This window comes from Melopsittacus undulatus, chromosome 1 (assembly GCF_012275295.1).
Source record: "Melopsittacus undulatus isolate bMelUnd1 chromosome 1, bMelUnd1.mat.Z, whole genome shotgun sequence".
Taxonomy (NCBI): Eukaryota; Metazoa; Chordata; class Aves; order Psittaciformes; family Psittaculidae; genus Melopsittacus; species Melopsittacus undulatus.
In genome coordinates this window covers 119,226,640-119,242,813 of record NC_047527.1, presented here as the reverse complement: position 1 = coordinate 119,242,813, position 16,174 = coordinate 119,226,640, and the positions used below count along the sequence as shown (strand labels likewise).

General features: G+C 39.6%; 1 protein-coding gene across 1 annotated transcript in view; it reads right to left on the bottom strand.

The window, feature by feature from the left end:
- The window catches only part of ITGA8 (integrin subunit alpha 8), a 109,730-nt gene that overhangs the window by 8,806 nt on the left and 84,750 nt on the right, over positions 1 to 16,174 (bottom strand). The window contains exons 27-28 of the mRNA XM_034066803.1: positions 15,286 to 15,399; positions 1,430 to 1,531 (exon numbers count right to left, since the gene is read on the bottom strand). Of these exons, the coding sequence (XP_033922694.1) occupies positions 1,430 to 1,531; positions 15,286 to 15,399 (216 nt within the window). The remainder of the gene's footprint in view (positions 1 to 1,429; positions 1,532 to 15,285; positions 15,400 to 16,174) is intronic.

Here is a 16,174-nt window from a genome sequence, read left to right as displayed (position 1 = left end):
AGATCATCTGACACTTTTTGAGAACAGCAGGCTATCACCTGGGGTAAAGCACTTCAGTCCACATGAAGGCACCACTATCAACAGAATTCTGCACAACATGTGTTTCTGGTATGGAACACATGCTGCAAGAAAATAAAAAGAGCATGAGTATATCTGTCAGCTTGGAGCCTTTGAACCTTTCTGGATGAATACTGCATTAAGCATCAAATCTCTCTAGTGAACTCATAATTAGTGGTTGGAGTCACTGAGCCTATAGGACCAAGATTTCACCTTACGTCTTCTCAGAGATCAATTAACCATTGAATCTGAGCTTGTTTAAACCAAAACTTTATAGCTTGTATTCTCTAAAATATATTCAAATATTCAAAGTAAGCAGTAGTGTGTATTATTATGTTGCTTTTCCACGTAAGAAAACATTTTGCTCCCTAATACAACATCTCAACAGACTGGTAAAATACATTTGCACCATGATTTAACTTGGAAAAGTTTGTACTGAGCTTACCTTTTAAAAGAAGGACTGCAAATGATAAATCTTTAGAAAGATGAGAACAGTAAGTCTTCAAATTTCAGGTTACTCTTGTATTAGAATAAAATTATGCACTCATATTTTACTTCTTTTTATCAGTAAGGTCAAAACAGAGTGAATTTTAACCATGGTATAAAACACCATAAGAAGTAAGTTCCTTTAAACTGCTCCCCAGAGTCAATGCTTTGGCACCAGTGAACAACTAAATTAAACTTACACCTCCAAGACTAATATTTTTTGTAATAAAATTCATGGTCATACAAATTTTGCTCTGCAAGTAGATACTTTGGTATCTATCTATCTATCTATCTATTTATCATCATCTATCTACTTATCTACTTACCTACCTACCTATTACACCTGTAGGGGATACCAGGTAATTTCATATCTTGCACCTGATGGAAACCCTAGAGAGGCATGGACTCCCTTCTGAAAATCAGGGTATCAAAGAAGTTTAATACAGATGAGAGAGAAGTTGCCAGAAATACTCCATTACTGCTGACTGGGAGAAGAGCAGGATCTCTAAACCTGACAGAAACAAGGTTTTGGATTCTGCACAAAAATTTCCTCCAGATTTGTTTTTTTACCCTGAACAAGGTAACTAGATACTTGCTTTATCAGTTTCATTGTTTTCTTCTGGGTGAAAAATCCACCCTGACTGCAAGAAAGCACTTTGCACATTAGTGCAGCAAGAGACTATTTTAAAATAGAATTAGTATCGTATATCATCAACTTCCACAGAAAGCAATAAAGGTATTTCCTTGATGTATTATTTCAGGAATTTACACTAGAAACACAGGAAAGACTGATCTCAGTATTTTCATCTATAAAAACTCTCACAGCTGTGATCAGAATGACCAAATATATGTGCTTCACACAAAGACACCATTTTCAGTTACTCACAGCTATGCTTCCCTCAGGGAGCTTTGTTGGTTGTACTTTATACGGCATGCTCTTAACTTTGAAGGACACATTCGAAGACAGAGTATAAAGATCATTCTTTCTCTGAAATTCAATAAGAAATAAAGGAAATTATTAAAACCAAGGTTTATACTTAAAAGCACTACGAGAAACAAGAAGAGAAAAAATACAGAGCACTCCTAAGGCAAAGATGGCTTTTTTTTTTTTGGTAAAGGGTGCAGTCATCCTGGGATCTATGTGTGTCCATGAGACAAATACATCATACAGCATAAAGCTGAACTACAAAGATTTCATGTTCATATGTGGAAGTGTTAGATATGCAGAAAGACACATACAGTTGTTTCTCATAGTTCTGTCTGAAATAGGAGACCAGTGAGTTTGAAGCAGGGGGGAGGTTTATGGGGTGTCTATGTTTTAAAATCTTGCCTCTGCTCACCAAACCCAAAACAAATGCAGGTATCTTCAGAAGATTTCTGGCTAGTGTTGAGGACAGGCTGGTAGAGCTCCTGAAGGCATCAAAGGAATGGCTGTGCCTTCCCATCATAGAACAACAATAGGAACAAACATCTTTGCACTTCACTTAGTATGTAATTGATGTCTTATTGCAGTAGAGCTCAAAACCCCCAGAAGAACTCCCTTTGCTTTTTTACTATATTATGCAACTGCAATAGGAATGTATAGAAGTCATTGTTTAACTTATATAGATGCATAAATACTTATATAGCCCTCATTAAGCACTTCAACAAACCCAAAGCTGTGCAGACATAAAAAAAAATAAAAGAAGTACTGCTCTGCTAGTTCTCTGTGTTTTATTTATGCTTGCCTGTATTTATAAACTATTATTCACTTAGGCATCACTCTCCCTGGTTCAGAATGACTTAAAAGTGCTACGTTATATAGCTCATGCTGTGACTTCTAATTAGTGCTTTCACCTTATTTGGAAGCCAGGTTGGCACTGACACACTGCATCTGACCACTTGTGTCTCATCATACTCTTCTAACCTTGGCAATAGTCTCCCTCTCTCAAGGCAAAGTGCCTTGAAATGACAGTTAAGTACTGGCATGTCCACTGGAAAAAAAAGCTGCCTAAATCTGTAACAATCTGGGATAAGTGCCCACATGTGAAAGTCCATGTTCCTGAAAAGAATCTTAATAGTTGCAACATTTACTACAAGGATACAAATATTTTCCACACACATATTTTTAATCCTGTTGAGCTCTGATATTTACCTGGAGTTAGTTTTGAAGGATAAGCACATCAGGTATCAAGTAAATCTTTTAGTTCACTTTGAATTTGATATGTTTCAATTTCAACCAAATGTTATCTTGTCACAGACAGATGATCCTGCACTCCAGCTACATAATTTCTTTCCTTGTTTTTATCCCAAAGAGGGATGGCTGAGTGGCTATCATGCTCTTCTGGAAGGCAACAATCCTACTTCTAATTCTACCTCTGCAACTGATTTTTTGGGTGACATTACATACAACTCATCTCATACATGCCATACTACGTAAAGTCGGGCTAGTGATATAGATCTCTGAAAGTGCTTTGCTATGCTCTAGAAAGTGTTAGGTAGTTCAGTATTAATATGTCCACTGGAATACAGAGGGCTGGGAGTTATGCCTATCATACCGCTTTACATTATACTCCTTGAATTAAACAATTTTCATCTCTTGTATGAGAGTATTTTCAAAGCCCTTAATAATTTTTGCTAACTGTCCCAAACCTTTCTGAAAAATGATGTTCAGAATTCGACACACTATCTGGTTACTGCTTTACTGTTTTGTAGATCAACAACTGAAGTAAGAAGACCCCATGATAATTTAGGTTACTGTTTCTTTTCTTCACTGATGGAGAAAGGTTTGTGATGTGAAAATGATCTGAAATAAGCATAATCTAAACCTGGGAGCCAACATGGACACAGCTGGATTACCATAGCCCAACTAAAAGTTTTCAGAGAACTGATGAGGTTGGGAGGCACCTCTGGACATTGTCTTACTCCAGCCACATGCTCAGAACCGGGTCAACTAGAGCAGTATGTTCAGGGCCATGTCCATTTGGGTTTCAAATATCTCCAAGAACAGAGACTCCACAAAGTCTAGGAGCAACCTATTCCAGTGTTTGACTACTGCCACAGTAAAAAAGATTCTTTTAACGTTTAAATGGAATTTTCTATGTTTTAATTTGTGCTTCTTCCCTCTTGTCCTTTTACTGGATATCGTTGAGAAAGCCTGGCTCTGTCTTCCTTACTCCCTCCTGTATCAGATGTTTATACACACTGCTAAGATCATGCCCAAGCCTTTTCTTCTCCAGACCGAACAATCCGATATGTCTCAGCCTCTTCTGGTGTTTCAGATGCTCCAAGGCCTTAACCATTGTTGTGGCCCTTGGCTGGACTTGATCCAGTGTCTCCATGTCTCACTTGTCCCAGGGAGCCCAGGAATGGACACAGCACTCTAGATCTGTTTCACCATTGCTGAGTAGAGAGAAAGAATCACCTCCCTCGACCAGCTGGCAATGCTTTTCCTAATGTAGCCCTAGAGACTGTCAACTTTCTTTGCTGCAAGGGCAGACACACTAGGCTGAGGTTCAACTTGGTGTCCATCAGGACCCCAAGATCCTTTGCTAGGACACTGCCTTCCAGCTGGTTGGCCTCCAGCCTGTGCTAATGTGCTGTGTTATTCCTCCTGTGGTACAGGACTTTGCATTTCCCTTCATCACACTTCATGAAATTCCTGCCAACCCACTTCTCCAGCCTCTTCTGAAGGGCAGTGCAACCATCTGGTGTATCAATGACTCCTTCCACTGTTCTGTCGTCTGCAAACTTGCTGAAAGTGTATCCTGTTCCATTATCAAAGAAATTAATGATGTTAAACAGTACCGGCCCTGGTACTGATCCTGAGATATACTATTACTGACAGACTTCCAGCCAACTTCATGCTGCTGATCATAACACTTCAAGTCTGGCAGTTCAGTTTTGAATCCACAGCTCTGACTACCTGTCTTCATTCATTTTGACAGTGTCAAAAACCTTGCTAAAGTCCAGATACAAAACAGTGACTGCTCTCCACTTGTCCTCCAAGATGAACCTCAATTATCACAGAAGGCTATCAGGTTATGATAGCCTAATGATTTCCCTTTCATAAATCTACACTGCCAACTCCCCATCACTTCCTTGTCCTTCAAATGTTTGCAAATGGCTTCCGTTTTTTTTTTCTCCATCACTTTATCAGGGATTGAAGTGAGGCTGATTGGCTGGAGTTCTCACGATCCTTCTTCCTGAAGACAGGTGTGACATTTGCTTTCTTCCAGTCCTCAGGAACTTCTATCAGTTATCATGACTTCAAAGATGATTGAGAGTGTTCTCGCACTGACAGCTCCCTCAGCACTTGTAGGTGTATCCCATCAGGTCCTTTGGACTTTTTAATGTCCAATTTGTTTTAATGTTCCCCTAACCTGACATTCCTCCACCAAAGGTAAATGTTGATTGCTGCTGAGTCACAGAGCCCTCATATTACTATATGCAGATTTTACCAGCAAAGACCAAAGTGAAGGAGGTGTTGAGTAACCCAGCCCTTTCTGTGTCCCATTCAGAAGAAGAGCCATATTTTCCCTGAAGGCATATTTTCAGATGAAAGCTGCTCTCCTGCGGTCCAGGGTTATAGTTCTGCTATTGGCCTTGTCCATTCTGTCTTCTTTTTAAAAAACTGCTTTTCTCTTTAAATATGTAAGTGTTTACTGGTGACATGAAGCCAGCACATTTAGTGCCTTCTGGAAGTCATTTGGCTATGCCATGATTTTGTCCTTTTAAAATACTGAGAGCAGATGAATGTTTATTATCAGAATATTTAACCTCTTCTTGGGGCTTACATTAGGGATGAGCAATATGAAGAAAACTACTTTAAATAACTACATAGGGATAGCCAAATCAGCTCCTTAACATCGACAGCATCTTATGAAAGCCAAACACCTTTTCTATCAATCAAGTGTTTGAAATTAAAAATAAGACCAATTTAATATTGCACTTGGCAAATCCATATTTTTTTATACACTTTCGTGGTGCTGAGATGGTCTTAAAAAATAGTTTTTCCTCATCATCGTAATTATTTTCAATTTTCAGACTCAAGCCATTCTTCATCTTTTACTCTACAGCAACAGACTTCTCACACAAAGCCCCAGCACTCTTCTGTAGTTGTGGAATGATCTGCATTCAGAAAAAAAACTTGAAAACACCTTGTGTTTTCAATACTAAGCAATTCATATTAAGCAGAATTTTGCATATTATTTATATGCTTTATAAAAGTAATCTGTTATGGAGAGAGCAGGATATGTTATATTATTAAAGAAGTAGACATTTGACATAACAGCCTGATTGGCTAGGGTACAGTAAAGGTATTAACTCTCTTGAAACATCATATAAAGGAAACAGAGCACTCATGGAAAAATAAATTGTTTCACCTGCTATACATGGCTTATTTCATTTTCAGCTTATATCAGCAGTAAGAACACCAGAGAAGGGTACTTCCTGTGGATTAATGTTTGGCTGGGGTAATAATCTTGGGTTGTGCACACAGCTATCAACTCTTCTTGACTCTTCATTAGGCTCCTGGAAATGCTGCACATCTCCATTGCTTTACAGGAATGGAGACTATAAAAGACTCAAGAGTATTTTTCCTGCATTCACAGAATTATGTGCTTGTGGCAAGAGGCTTTAAAACAATGACTGTGGTCAGCAGCAGTTGCAAACAGGATTCTTACTTGTACCAACACCTTGGACATACATGCAGCTTTCTCTCCCACAGCCTTGTTTGTAGTTCTCAAGTCATTTGTGAGAAAGAAACAACATTTCTTTACCGTATCATTTTTTAAATAGTGTATGCTTAAACATTCAGTATTTACTGGAAGCAGCAGAACCTCTGGTTTGCAATTCAAGATGAGGACTTCATTATGGCTCAGAGGAAGGCGAAGGAGGAATTTGGTATTTATGATTGTCAGTGCCTAATGACCAACAGTAGGGAGCCCAGCCCTAGCTACACTGGTCTTTTGAGGTTCCTCTTGTGTTAGAACAGCAGAGCCTGCTCTTGAGCACGTTGCTGAGACAGTAGCTTGCCAGTATCTTGGTAAGTAGGCAAAACACGGCCATTCCCTGTGTTGTGTGGGTGGTAGATCCCTGCTGGTGTGTTTATTAAAGCTTCTCTCTCTCTACACACTTTTGTTTTACAAATAGATTTTTGAACTGAAGCCTTTGTTTTCTTTAACAGTTGTAAGACACAGAAGCATCCAGAAATGACGGAAAGTGTTCCAAATAAATATTCAATATAATGTTTCCCTAAGTACAATTGAGACAAACAGAAATAATGCGGGAAGTTCTGGGAAATCCTGGATAATTTGAAGGAGAGTTTTCCAGCCTCCAGCTGGTAGTTTCTGCAGGAAGCTTGCACAAAAACTTGAAGTTTCCCCAAAGCATTGTTGAAGGATATGGAAGCATTCTAGTCAGAGACCAGACTAAAATGCAGGGACAAATCTGGCCCACAGGTAGACTAAGGGTAGGAGGAACAAACTTTAAGCAGCTTAAAGGAATCTGACAGTTCATTGTTTTTCTGCAGGTTTGAAGAGCTTAACTACTGGAGAGACTCCCCAGAATGACTTTGTTCCATTTCCTCTGTGGAACATTTTCAGCTTCTCCGAAATACTTTTTTTCTGGTTAGGTGTAGCTCAGTGAACTCACCCTAACTGAAGGGCATGTACTTTCTCTATCACAAGCTGCACGCTTTGGTGGAATTTTCCCCCCAGAATTTACGTCTGTTGCATTTGGAGTTCAGTATTGTTACAGCAGTGTTGACCCTGCTTGATTAAAATTTGTTTCCTTTTGTGTCTGCTGGAGTCTGGCACATTTTAGACAAGAGGGAAAGCAATATGGTGTTACCTTTTAAATATATGCTTTGGGAATTCATTAGCTTGCTTTCTTTGACCCATACCTCCAAAAACCTGAACTACTGCCAATACAGAGTAGCTTGCATAAATGCTGAGAGTAGAGGTCATACAACTATTAGTTCTTGTGTTAATTTATTAGAAAAATGTATGTATGACTCTGTGCATGGTCAAAAAGAACTTGTGCTATCTGTAACAAGAGGGTATGTCCACCCATATGTATCTGTGACTAAAGATAGCTCCTCTGAAAATCAAGATGTCTTCATCTCTATCATTAACTTCTTCAACTTCACATATTGTATCTGTCGTGGTTTAAAACCCAACCACAGTCTCTCTCTCTCTCCATCTCCCCCTCTTTTTTCACTTCTCCCCCCTCCCCCCCCCAGGGATGGGGAGGAGAATCAATAGAATGTAACTCCCATGGACTGAGATAAGAACAGTCCAGTAACTAAGGTGTAACACAACCACTACTGCTACCACCGATAATAATAATGATAAGGGAAATAACAAGGGAAGAGAATAAGATACCACCTGCCAAAACGAGCCTGACCTGGAAGAGAGCGAGCGCTTCCGGGGAACTCCCAGTTACCTCCTCGGGCATGACGTGCTATGGTATGGAATACCTCTTTGGCTAGCTTGGGTCAGGTGTCCTGTCTCTGCTTCCTCCTGGCCTCCCCTCCTCTCTGACAGAGCATGAGACTCACAAAGTCCTTGGTCAGACTAAACATTACTTAGCAACAACTAAAAACATCGGTGTTACCAGCTCTGTTCCCAGGCCGAAAGTCAAAACACAGTGCTAAAGCAGCTACTAAGGAGAAAAACTGACTGCTACTGCTGAAGCCAGGACAATATCTTTTACATTAATTTTATCAGACTTTTAAATTATAATAGAGGCAGACATTTTGTTGTGATTTCAGAATACTTTACAGATTTTAAGTTATCGATTTAAGATGCTATTTCTTCACATACCTAATGTTACCTATTCTTCATCTCATCTAGCAAGTTTCTCGTGTTCTGCTCTTATTGACATTTTGACATTATTTCAAATAACAATGAACGAAAACAGAACTAGTCCACACCCTAAACACTCCATCCAGCTCAGCCCAGGACCAAGGCTATTTCTTTCTAGCCTTTATTCCGCATAAACAAGTCCAGTGTAATACAGCATTTTTAGACACCCACAGTTTTATTTTTTACTTATTTTGTTTTTCCAAATAACAAGGGTTGTTTGACATAAAGGCAAATTTCTTTGTTGACTTTCTCCTTTTGTTATTTTATGTGGCCCAAAGGGCAGTGCATCAAGTTTATGGCTCTTATTCCCACTCTGAATTAAAATAATCTACTTAATTTCCCTATGTGTCTTATAAATGGCAATTAATGAGAGAACAAGATACCTCTCTCACTAATTTTCCTGGCGCTTCCCCAGTTCCATCCATGGATAGAGAATTTAGGCTGGACACAGAATTATTCTTTGAAAACACTAACCAAACTTCCCTTGAGCTCAAGGCAGAAGTGGAATCTTACAGCAACATGTGGGTAGGGAAAAGGATGAGCCATCATACAGAACCCCTGGGTGCAGAGGCCTCATGGCAAACACTCCTACAAAAACATCTTTTGCTTACTTCACTGTCCTTACGCACACTTGCTATCAAACAAGGCTTTTTATGGGCTGTGATTTTACCTTTCATCTGTATCCTGAGGAAACATTTCTGTTTCCTTCAAACAGTAACTTGCAGGCCTTGTAAAGGCTCAAAAACTCCACGTAAATCAACAGCATTTTTTTTCTAAGTAAAAAAAAAAAAGGTAGTCCCCAGAGAACTGCTGCATCCTCCCATTTGTGTTGCAGAAGCTGCCAGAAAAACATGACCCCTGCTTCACATGCAAACTTAGATACTGAGAAGAGAGAGAGAGTAAATAGTGTGATGGGAACTGGTTGCCTTCCTCCCACTCACCTCAAAACAGTTCCCTTTCTCACAGCCCCTTTTAAAATTAAGTTATACAGCCATAGCCATAAAAGACTGTAGAGCATAATTAGTTTCCTAAAAAGGGCATCATATGCTCTTAGTAAGCCTGTAAAGTTCCTAGTTCCTAAGGTTATTCCAGAACTAAACTAAAGTATACCTAAAAAGTAACTGCTGTGAGCTAGGCTGAAATCTACAGATTCAATCTGAGGAATGAAATACAGTTAAATAATCAGGATATGGTGGTTCTGAACTGAAGGGCCAGACTGAACCGCACAGTCATGGTTTTGTAAATAAACTTAAGAGTAAAAACTGCTGTCTCTGCAGCAACATCCCAAACTCTTTTGCACATTCAATTAATGTACAAAATTTTCATATACTAAAGAAAGCAGGATAGCAGTGAAATACAACATTCCTCAAGAGTGTTATAATCTAAACGAAGATATGATGATCTGCAGAAGAAATTGTGCTCATTAAAGCTGAGAACACACTGTCATTACACACTTTCTCCTCATAGATATGCTAATAAAAACCTGAGGAGAATTTTATTGAAAGTGATTGATTAATGCTAGGATGAAACAATTCACATTTCTCATCGAAGTTATATGAATCAGTCTGCATATTTTGTTGCCACAAAAGATCAGTCATGTATTGAGTGACTCCTTCCTCTTCCACTTAGTTTAACTGACAACAGCTGACCCCTTTGCCTCTTGACAGTTGTAATCTGTCACTTTAAAACCCAGACTCCCATGACATGTAACAGTTAAATGACGTGCAATGATTAGACATGTTTGAGTAAATAAAGCAGCCCAAATTTCCCAACCAGCCAACAAAGACATGGACAGACATTGTGCAAAGGCCAAGAAGAATCACAGACTTTTTTGGATTAACTTCAAAGCCTGGCTGTAAATATGAACCCTCTAGTAAAGCTGACTTTTGGATTCAGATTTGCTGATCAAGCAAGTAATAGCCTGATTCGTGCAAAAGAGAAACAACCTTACATGGTTATGCTACGTTGCATCCTGTTAGGGCTATATTATATTCCCATTCATGTAACCATGGTATTTCTGAGTCATGAGGGGAAGATCCAAGGAGATCTTGCCCCATGTTCTTTAAACTCTGATGGGTACCTTTAAATATAAGACTCAGGGGTTGGCTAGTAAAATATCTGTTTCAAAAATTCATTTCTAAATGATGAACCTGTTCCATCTGTCTGATCTGTGACATCCTTCCAAGCTCTTTGGACCCTTACAGCACTGTTGGGACATAGAACTGAGCTCATTCTTTCAGCCTGTATTGAAAGTTTCATAGAGTGATAAAAATCTCCTTCTGGGAGAGCCTGGGGAGGCAGCAATATAAAAACACCCACAGAGGGTGTGCAAAGGTCCCAAGAGGTTTGAAGCTTATTTTGTTTTCTTTCAATGTTATTGAATATAATTGTTTTGTTTCTCTCATGATTTTTAGACAGATCCAGATATTTGAATTTGGCATCCCTGACTGTGTGAACTTTAATAGCGATAAGGGAGAAAAATCTACTTTTAATTGGAGAAAGCTGAAAAGGAACAGAAACATGGCAGCCACACTGTAATAGGGTGCTGCCTTAGTACACAAAGCCATGTTTTGCCTTCTCTGTTGCATAGTTGTTTGAGTGGTTCGGAACACGCACTCTTCCTTCCTATTAGATGCCTAAAAATGGAAATATATGCTTGACATAATAAAGATGATGAGTGCTGCAACACCCACATCTGAAGTGTCTGACCTCAGACTGCTATCCAAACCCTGAAATTCAATATCTAGGCTCCCTGTACAGCATACCAAGACAATGAGGTACCTCAGGCAAATTGACTTGTACTAACCATCAGGGTAGTGCATGAGGACTTTCCCTTATCAGGAAGAGAGGCACCCAAATCAGGATTAAGTGCGAATATTTCCACCCTCTCAGAAGGCAGAATCTAAAAATTATTTAAAAGGATCCTAAGGCATTAGTGGAAAGACTTAAAGACTTTATTTATTAAATATTCAGTGGCAGAAGCCAGAGCTGGCAGTCTGGTGATTAGAGAATTCATGACTGGAAGACATGAATTCAATTCCCTCCTCAGCTTGAGAAACCCCATATCCCTGCTTTATAGAGTGATGGTGTTCCCTTTCTGCTGAAGCTGCACTTCTACAAGGACATTAAAAGAAATTGAGAGGTCTAGAAGGGTATAGAAATGAGAAAGAGCCTGACGAAATACCTTGTTATTTTGGGCCATCAGCTAGAAGTCCTTCCAGTTCTCTCATCCTTCATCTCCTTGCCTTCATTGCCTGGCACCTGGAGCTATCATCACTGTTAGCGTGAATGCTTTAATTGTACTTCCTTGATGAGAAATTATGTTTAGAAACTCCATATTTTATTACTAGTGAACTGAGTGAAGGGAGGTTCAGGCATAGCAAGCAGGATTTATTAAGGAGCAAGGAGGAGCTAAAACCCCTGCAGGCCTGGCATTGCCTAAGTGTGTTTGCACACCCCCAAGTCCCAAGGCATACTTTGACTGTTCTCCGCTATCCAGATCAGAAGGCAGAAAAGGTGTTTCCAATCAGCTAGATAACAAATTCTCTGAAGACGTCTCTCTGTCTTGTCACAGGCTACAAAGTTAGGCAACCAAAATTGATATGTAATTTTCAGATGACTAAAATTAGATGTGTCCCACTGCCCCCTTAAACATGTCACTGAATTTCATGCAGTTATCCTTGCTCTGAACCTAAGTCATGCTAACTAAACTTATAATTTAGAAAAATATTTTGTTTTTATGAAGAGCCAGTTTTGTCTTTACAAAGGAGATTGCGTGTCTTCTGCAGCTAGTTTTGTTGCAACTGTTACACATCCTCTGTCACATCCAAAAAATGAGAGAGGCACTCTCTGCTTCTCATTATTTTTTTTTTAGCTTTAATCTCTTACAGTTATTTCTTGTTCCATACTAAACTGGACTTGGAAAAACTTTTATGAGCTAATACCCACTGAAAGAGCTGTAAACAGCCTAGAAAATTGGCATCTAGGGATCTGTGCAAGGAGTTTCATTTACATGTGTGTTTTTTCACAAGACCTTGGTTTTGGCCCTTAAAGACTTACTTAGACTTCACCAGTAGAATGATGAAGAGAAAGACTTGATTGAATCTGGAATATGCCATGTCCAGTTCATGCTAAGGCAGCTAAGTGTTACTTCTTGCTTGGTGAGGAAGATGGGGAGGTCCACTGTGATACTGCTTGCACAGAGCAGCGATCAAAATTATGACAGATTGTTCCAGCAAAGGAGAATATCTCTGCCTCTCTGCCTGTCTCAATGTGTTAGGAACAGTGGACTAGTGCAGTTAAGAGAGACTAGCCAGTGTGCAAATGTCAGATAGACTCTTACTGGAATAAGAAAAAAATTGGAATAAAATTCCCACCATGTTTTCCAAAATGTGCTTTTTCTATGAGTGCAGAGATGCACTCCTGGCATTTTATGTGCAAAACTTTGTCAGATCTTTGCAAAAGCTTACACTAGATGTCCACCTCACTTACCAAGATCTGGGAGGACAGAGGGACATTCAAACTATCATGCTCTTGGGCTTAAATTTGAACCACAGCCTGCCTTTTTTTCCCCACTAACAGATGACTCACTGAGCAAACCTAAATGGAGTACATCTAGCCCAGCCTTTCAAACACATTTGCTAAATATGCCTCTACCTAAAAGCATTGTATATTTGTTACAGGAAGTGAAGAAAAGCTATGGCATGGTTAAACTTCGTGAGGTGGTCTTATGCAAGGTCTTACACCTGGGTCGGAGCAATCCCGGCACAGCTACAGGTTGGGCAGAGAAGAGATTCAGAGCAGCCCTGCAGAAAAGGACCTGGGGGTGTTGGTCGATGAGAAAATGAACATGAGCCGACTTCAGTGTGCACTCGCAGCCCAGAAAGCCAAACGTATCCTGGGCTGCATCAAAAGGAGCATGACCAGCAGGTCAAAGGAGGTGATCCTGCCCCTCCACTCTGCTCTTGTGAGACCTCACTTGGAGTATTGTGTGCAGTTCTGGTGTCCTCAACATAAAAAGGACATGGAACTGTTGGAACAAGTCCAGAGGAGGGCCACAAGGATGATCAGGGGACTGGAGCACCTCCCGTATGAAGACAGGCTGAGAAAGTTGGGCCTGTTCAGCCTGGAGAAGAGAAGGCTGCATGGAGACCTCATAGCAGCCTTCCAGTATCTGAAGGGGAGCTATAGGGATGCTGGTAAGGGACTTTTCATTAGGGACCGTAGTGACAGGACTAGTGGTAACAGGTTAAAACTTAAACAGGGGAGGTTTAGATTGGATATAAGTAAGAAGTTCTTTACTGGGAGAGTGGTGAGGCACTGGAATGGGTTGCCCAGGGAAGCTGCGAATGCTTCATCCCTGGGGATGTTCAAGGCCGGGTTGGACAGAGCCTTGGGTGACATGGTTTAGTGTGAGGTGTCCTTGCCTATGGCAGGGGGGTTGGAACTAGATGATCTTAAGGTCCTTTCTAACCCTAACTATTCTATGATTCTATATACAAGTTTCTTGGAATTGATTGTTTAAAAAAGAATTGACAAATCAGGAATTAATTCACCTAGTATCTGAAAGGATGCCCTTTGTTACTGAGCTAGACAGAAATCACTTTTCCTCAAGTAAGGCCAAATAATTCTATGCTCTCTTCAGTCATAATGGTGCTCATAGCTGTTGCAGAAGAAACACAGAATGTACTCTTAAGTCCTGATAGAGAGGTAGACAAACCTTTCCTGTTATCCTTCTGGTAAGCACTGCCGTAGTCCTGTACACCAAGAGAAAACCATGACCCTCAAAGTATGCACCCACTGTGGATTTGGAGCCATGATTGTTAGCCATTGAGCTGGCATTCAACTTCCTATAAATACTGTTCCATCTGCACTCTTGTTTCTCCAGGAAAGAAAGTCAAGCAAGGAAGAATTAATTTATCTATTTTCACATTGGAGGAAAGGGAGAAATTAAGTCCAAAGGTGCGAGGAGCTTATTTAGAAGCTCCTGTTTTAATCTGAAGATCCTCAATTCTTTCCTTCCTAGGGTAAGAGGCACTGTCAATAAATCATTCTTCTACAGCTATGGGGAACACAAGAAGGTTCTTGTGTTCTAGGTAGAAAGACTGGGGAATTCTAATTACATTAAAAAGGAAGGTGACAATCAATCAGTCTGACCAACAGAGGATCTCCAGATTTTCGCTAGTAACAGCAAACTGAATTACAGGTTTTCCAATGCCCAGTGTTAAAGATACGACAACCACATTGCCAGCTGTGAGGTAGCAGTTCACAGTGTAATCCTTCTCCTTTATGCAGTGTAGACAGAATTTTGAAGACGGATGAAGTTGGAAATTCAAGAATTTGCAAAGAGAAGTTAATTTTTTCCATGGTCTGCATTGTCCATTCTTTTTAGTGGTGATATACAGATTGTCACTACACGAGTATTTGTATGTCATATGAGCTTGATACATATTACTCTTCCCTAGATTAACAGACAATTAATAACAACGAAGTTTTAAACTGGACAGAGTGTACACCATATACTATTTGGCTCCAAGAAAAACCTTTCATTGGGAAAGACATGATGAATGCAGAGCACATCATGGAGGCCTAAATGATCATTGACTTGGACCAGTCCAGGAAAGCAGAAATAAAACCAGGAGAGGTGTTTAAAAATAATCTTGGAATTTTCAGGTAAGATTTGGGACATAAGTTAGAGAGGGGTTGATAGGGAAAAAAAGAAGAGTAAGCAGCATGCATGCAACCTGAACAGGAAACCGATGTTACCTTCAAAGCAAGTGATAACAAAAAGGTTTAGCATTTGATCCATTTAATGTCATAATTTGTATTCTTACATATCTATTCAAATAAAAGATGCAGGGTCTTATGCATAGAAAGAGACTTTTGTGTGCATTACCTCCAGGAATGTTTGGGCCCATAGCCGGGACCTGATTTTCAGCGCTGCACTCTTTCCTTTTTCCAGTTGTCCCACAGTGCAGGAAATCAGGATACACTTCACATTTGTACAGTTCTGTGTGCAAAACAAAGGGAAGTCATACTTGTGCTTTAAAAGTGCATATAATCATTTTCAAATGCTATAAACTAGCAAAACAAATCAACTACCCCTTAAAGAATTAAATCAGTAACGTCATCTAATATACATGATAGATACCCCATGATTCACTGTGAGAACTATAAACCAAGGGGGAGAGTTTTTTTGCTCTACCAATGAATACAACCACCTATCTATAGTAATGAAAATAAAAGTAAAAATTTTCAACAGCATCTACTCGGAAAAACTCTTAAAATATCCAGGTACTTATTAATCCTTTGAAGCATGTGCTTTGTCTTCATCTATCAGTCATTTTGTGATCTCAACACTTCTTTTTCCTGTTCTCTATGCCTAAAGCCCTTATGTTCCTAAATTTTTCTCTTAACTCTCCTTTTACTGATGTTTACATTATAGCAGCCAGAATATTTGCTGAGATTCTTTAGTTGCTCTACTTGAAACTTGCTGTCCATGAAACATTCCTGATGACCAGTGATTCTGGCTCATACACAGGGTTGAAGACAAAAGCCAAGCAATGCAACTCAAAACTACATACTTAAAGTCTGCCAGAAGAATGTTTCAAAGGTTGAAGGCTGACTGGAAGCCACAGAAGGAAATGAGCAGAGTCTCACAGGGTAACCACAGAAATTATGTGGTTGTTTGGGGTGTAGAAAGGAAGAAAGATCTTACAGAAAAACAAGTAAACGTGTGTAAAATAATGTATAGGTATATATATGCAAATGGATTTTGGCTAAAA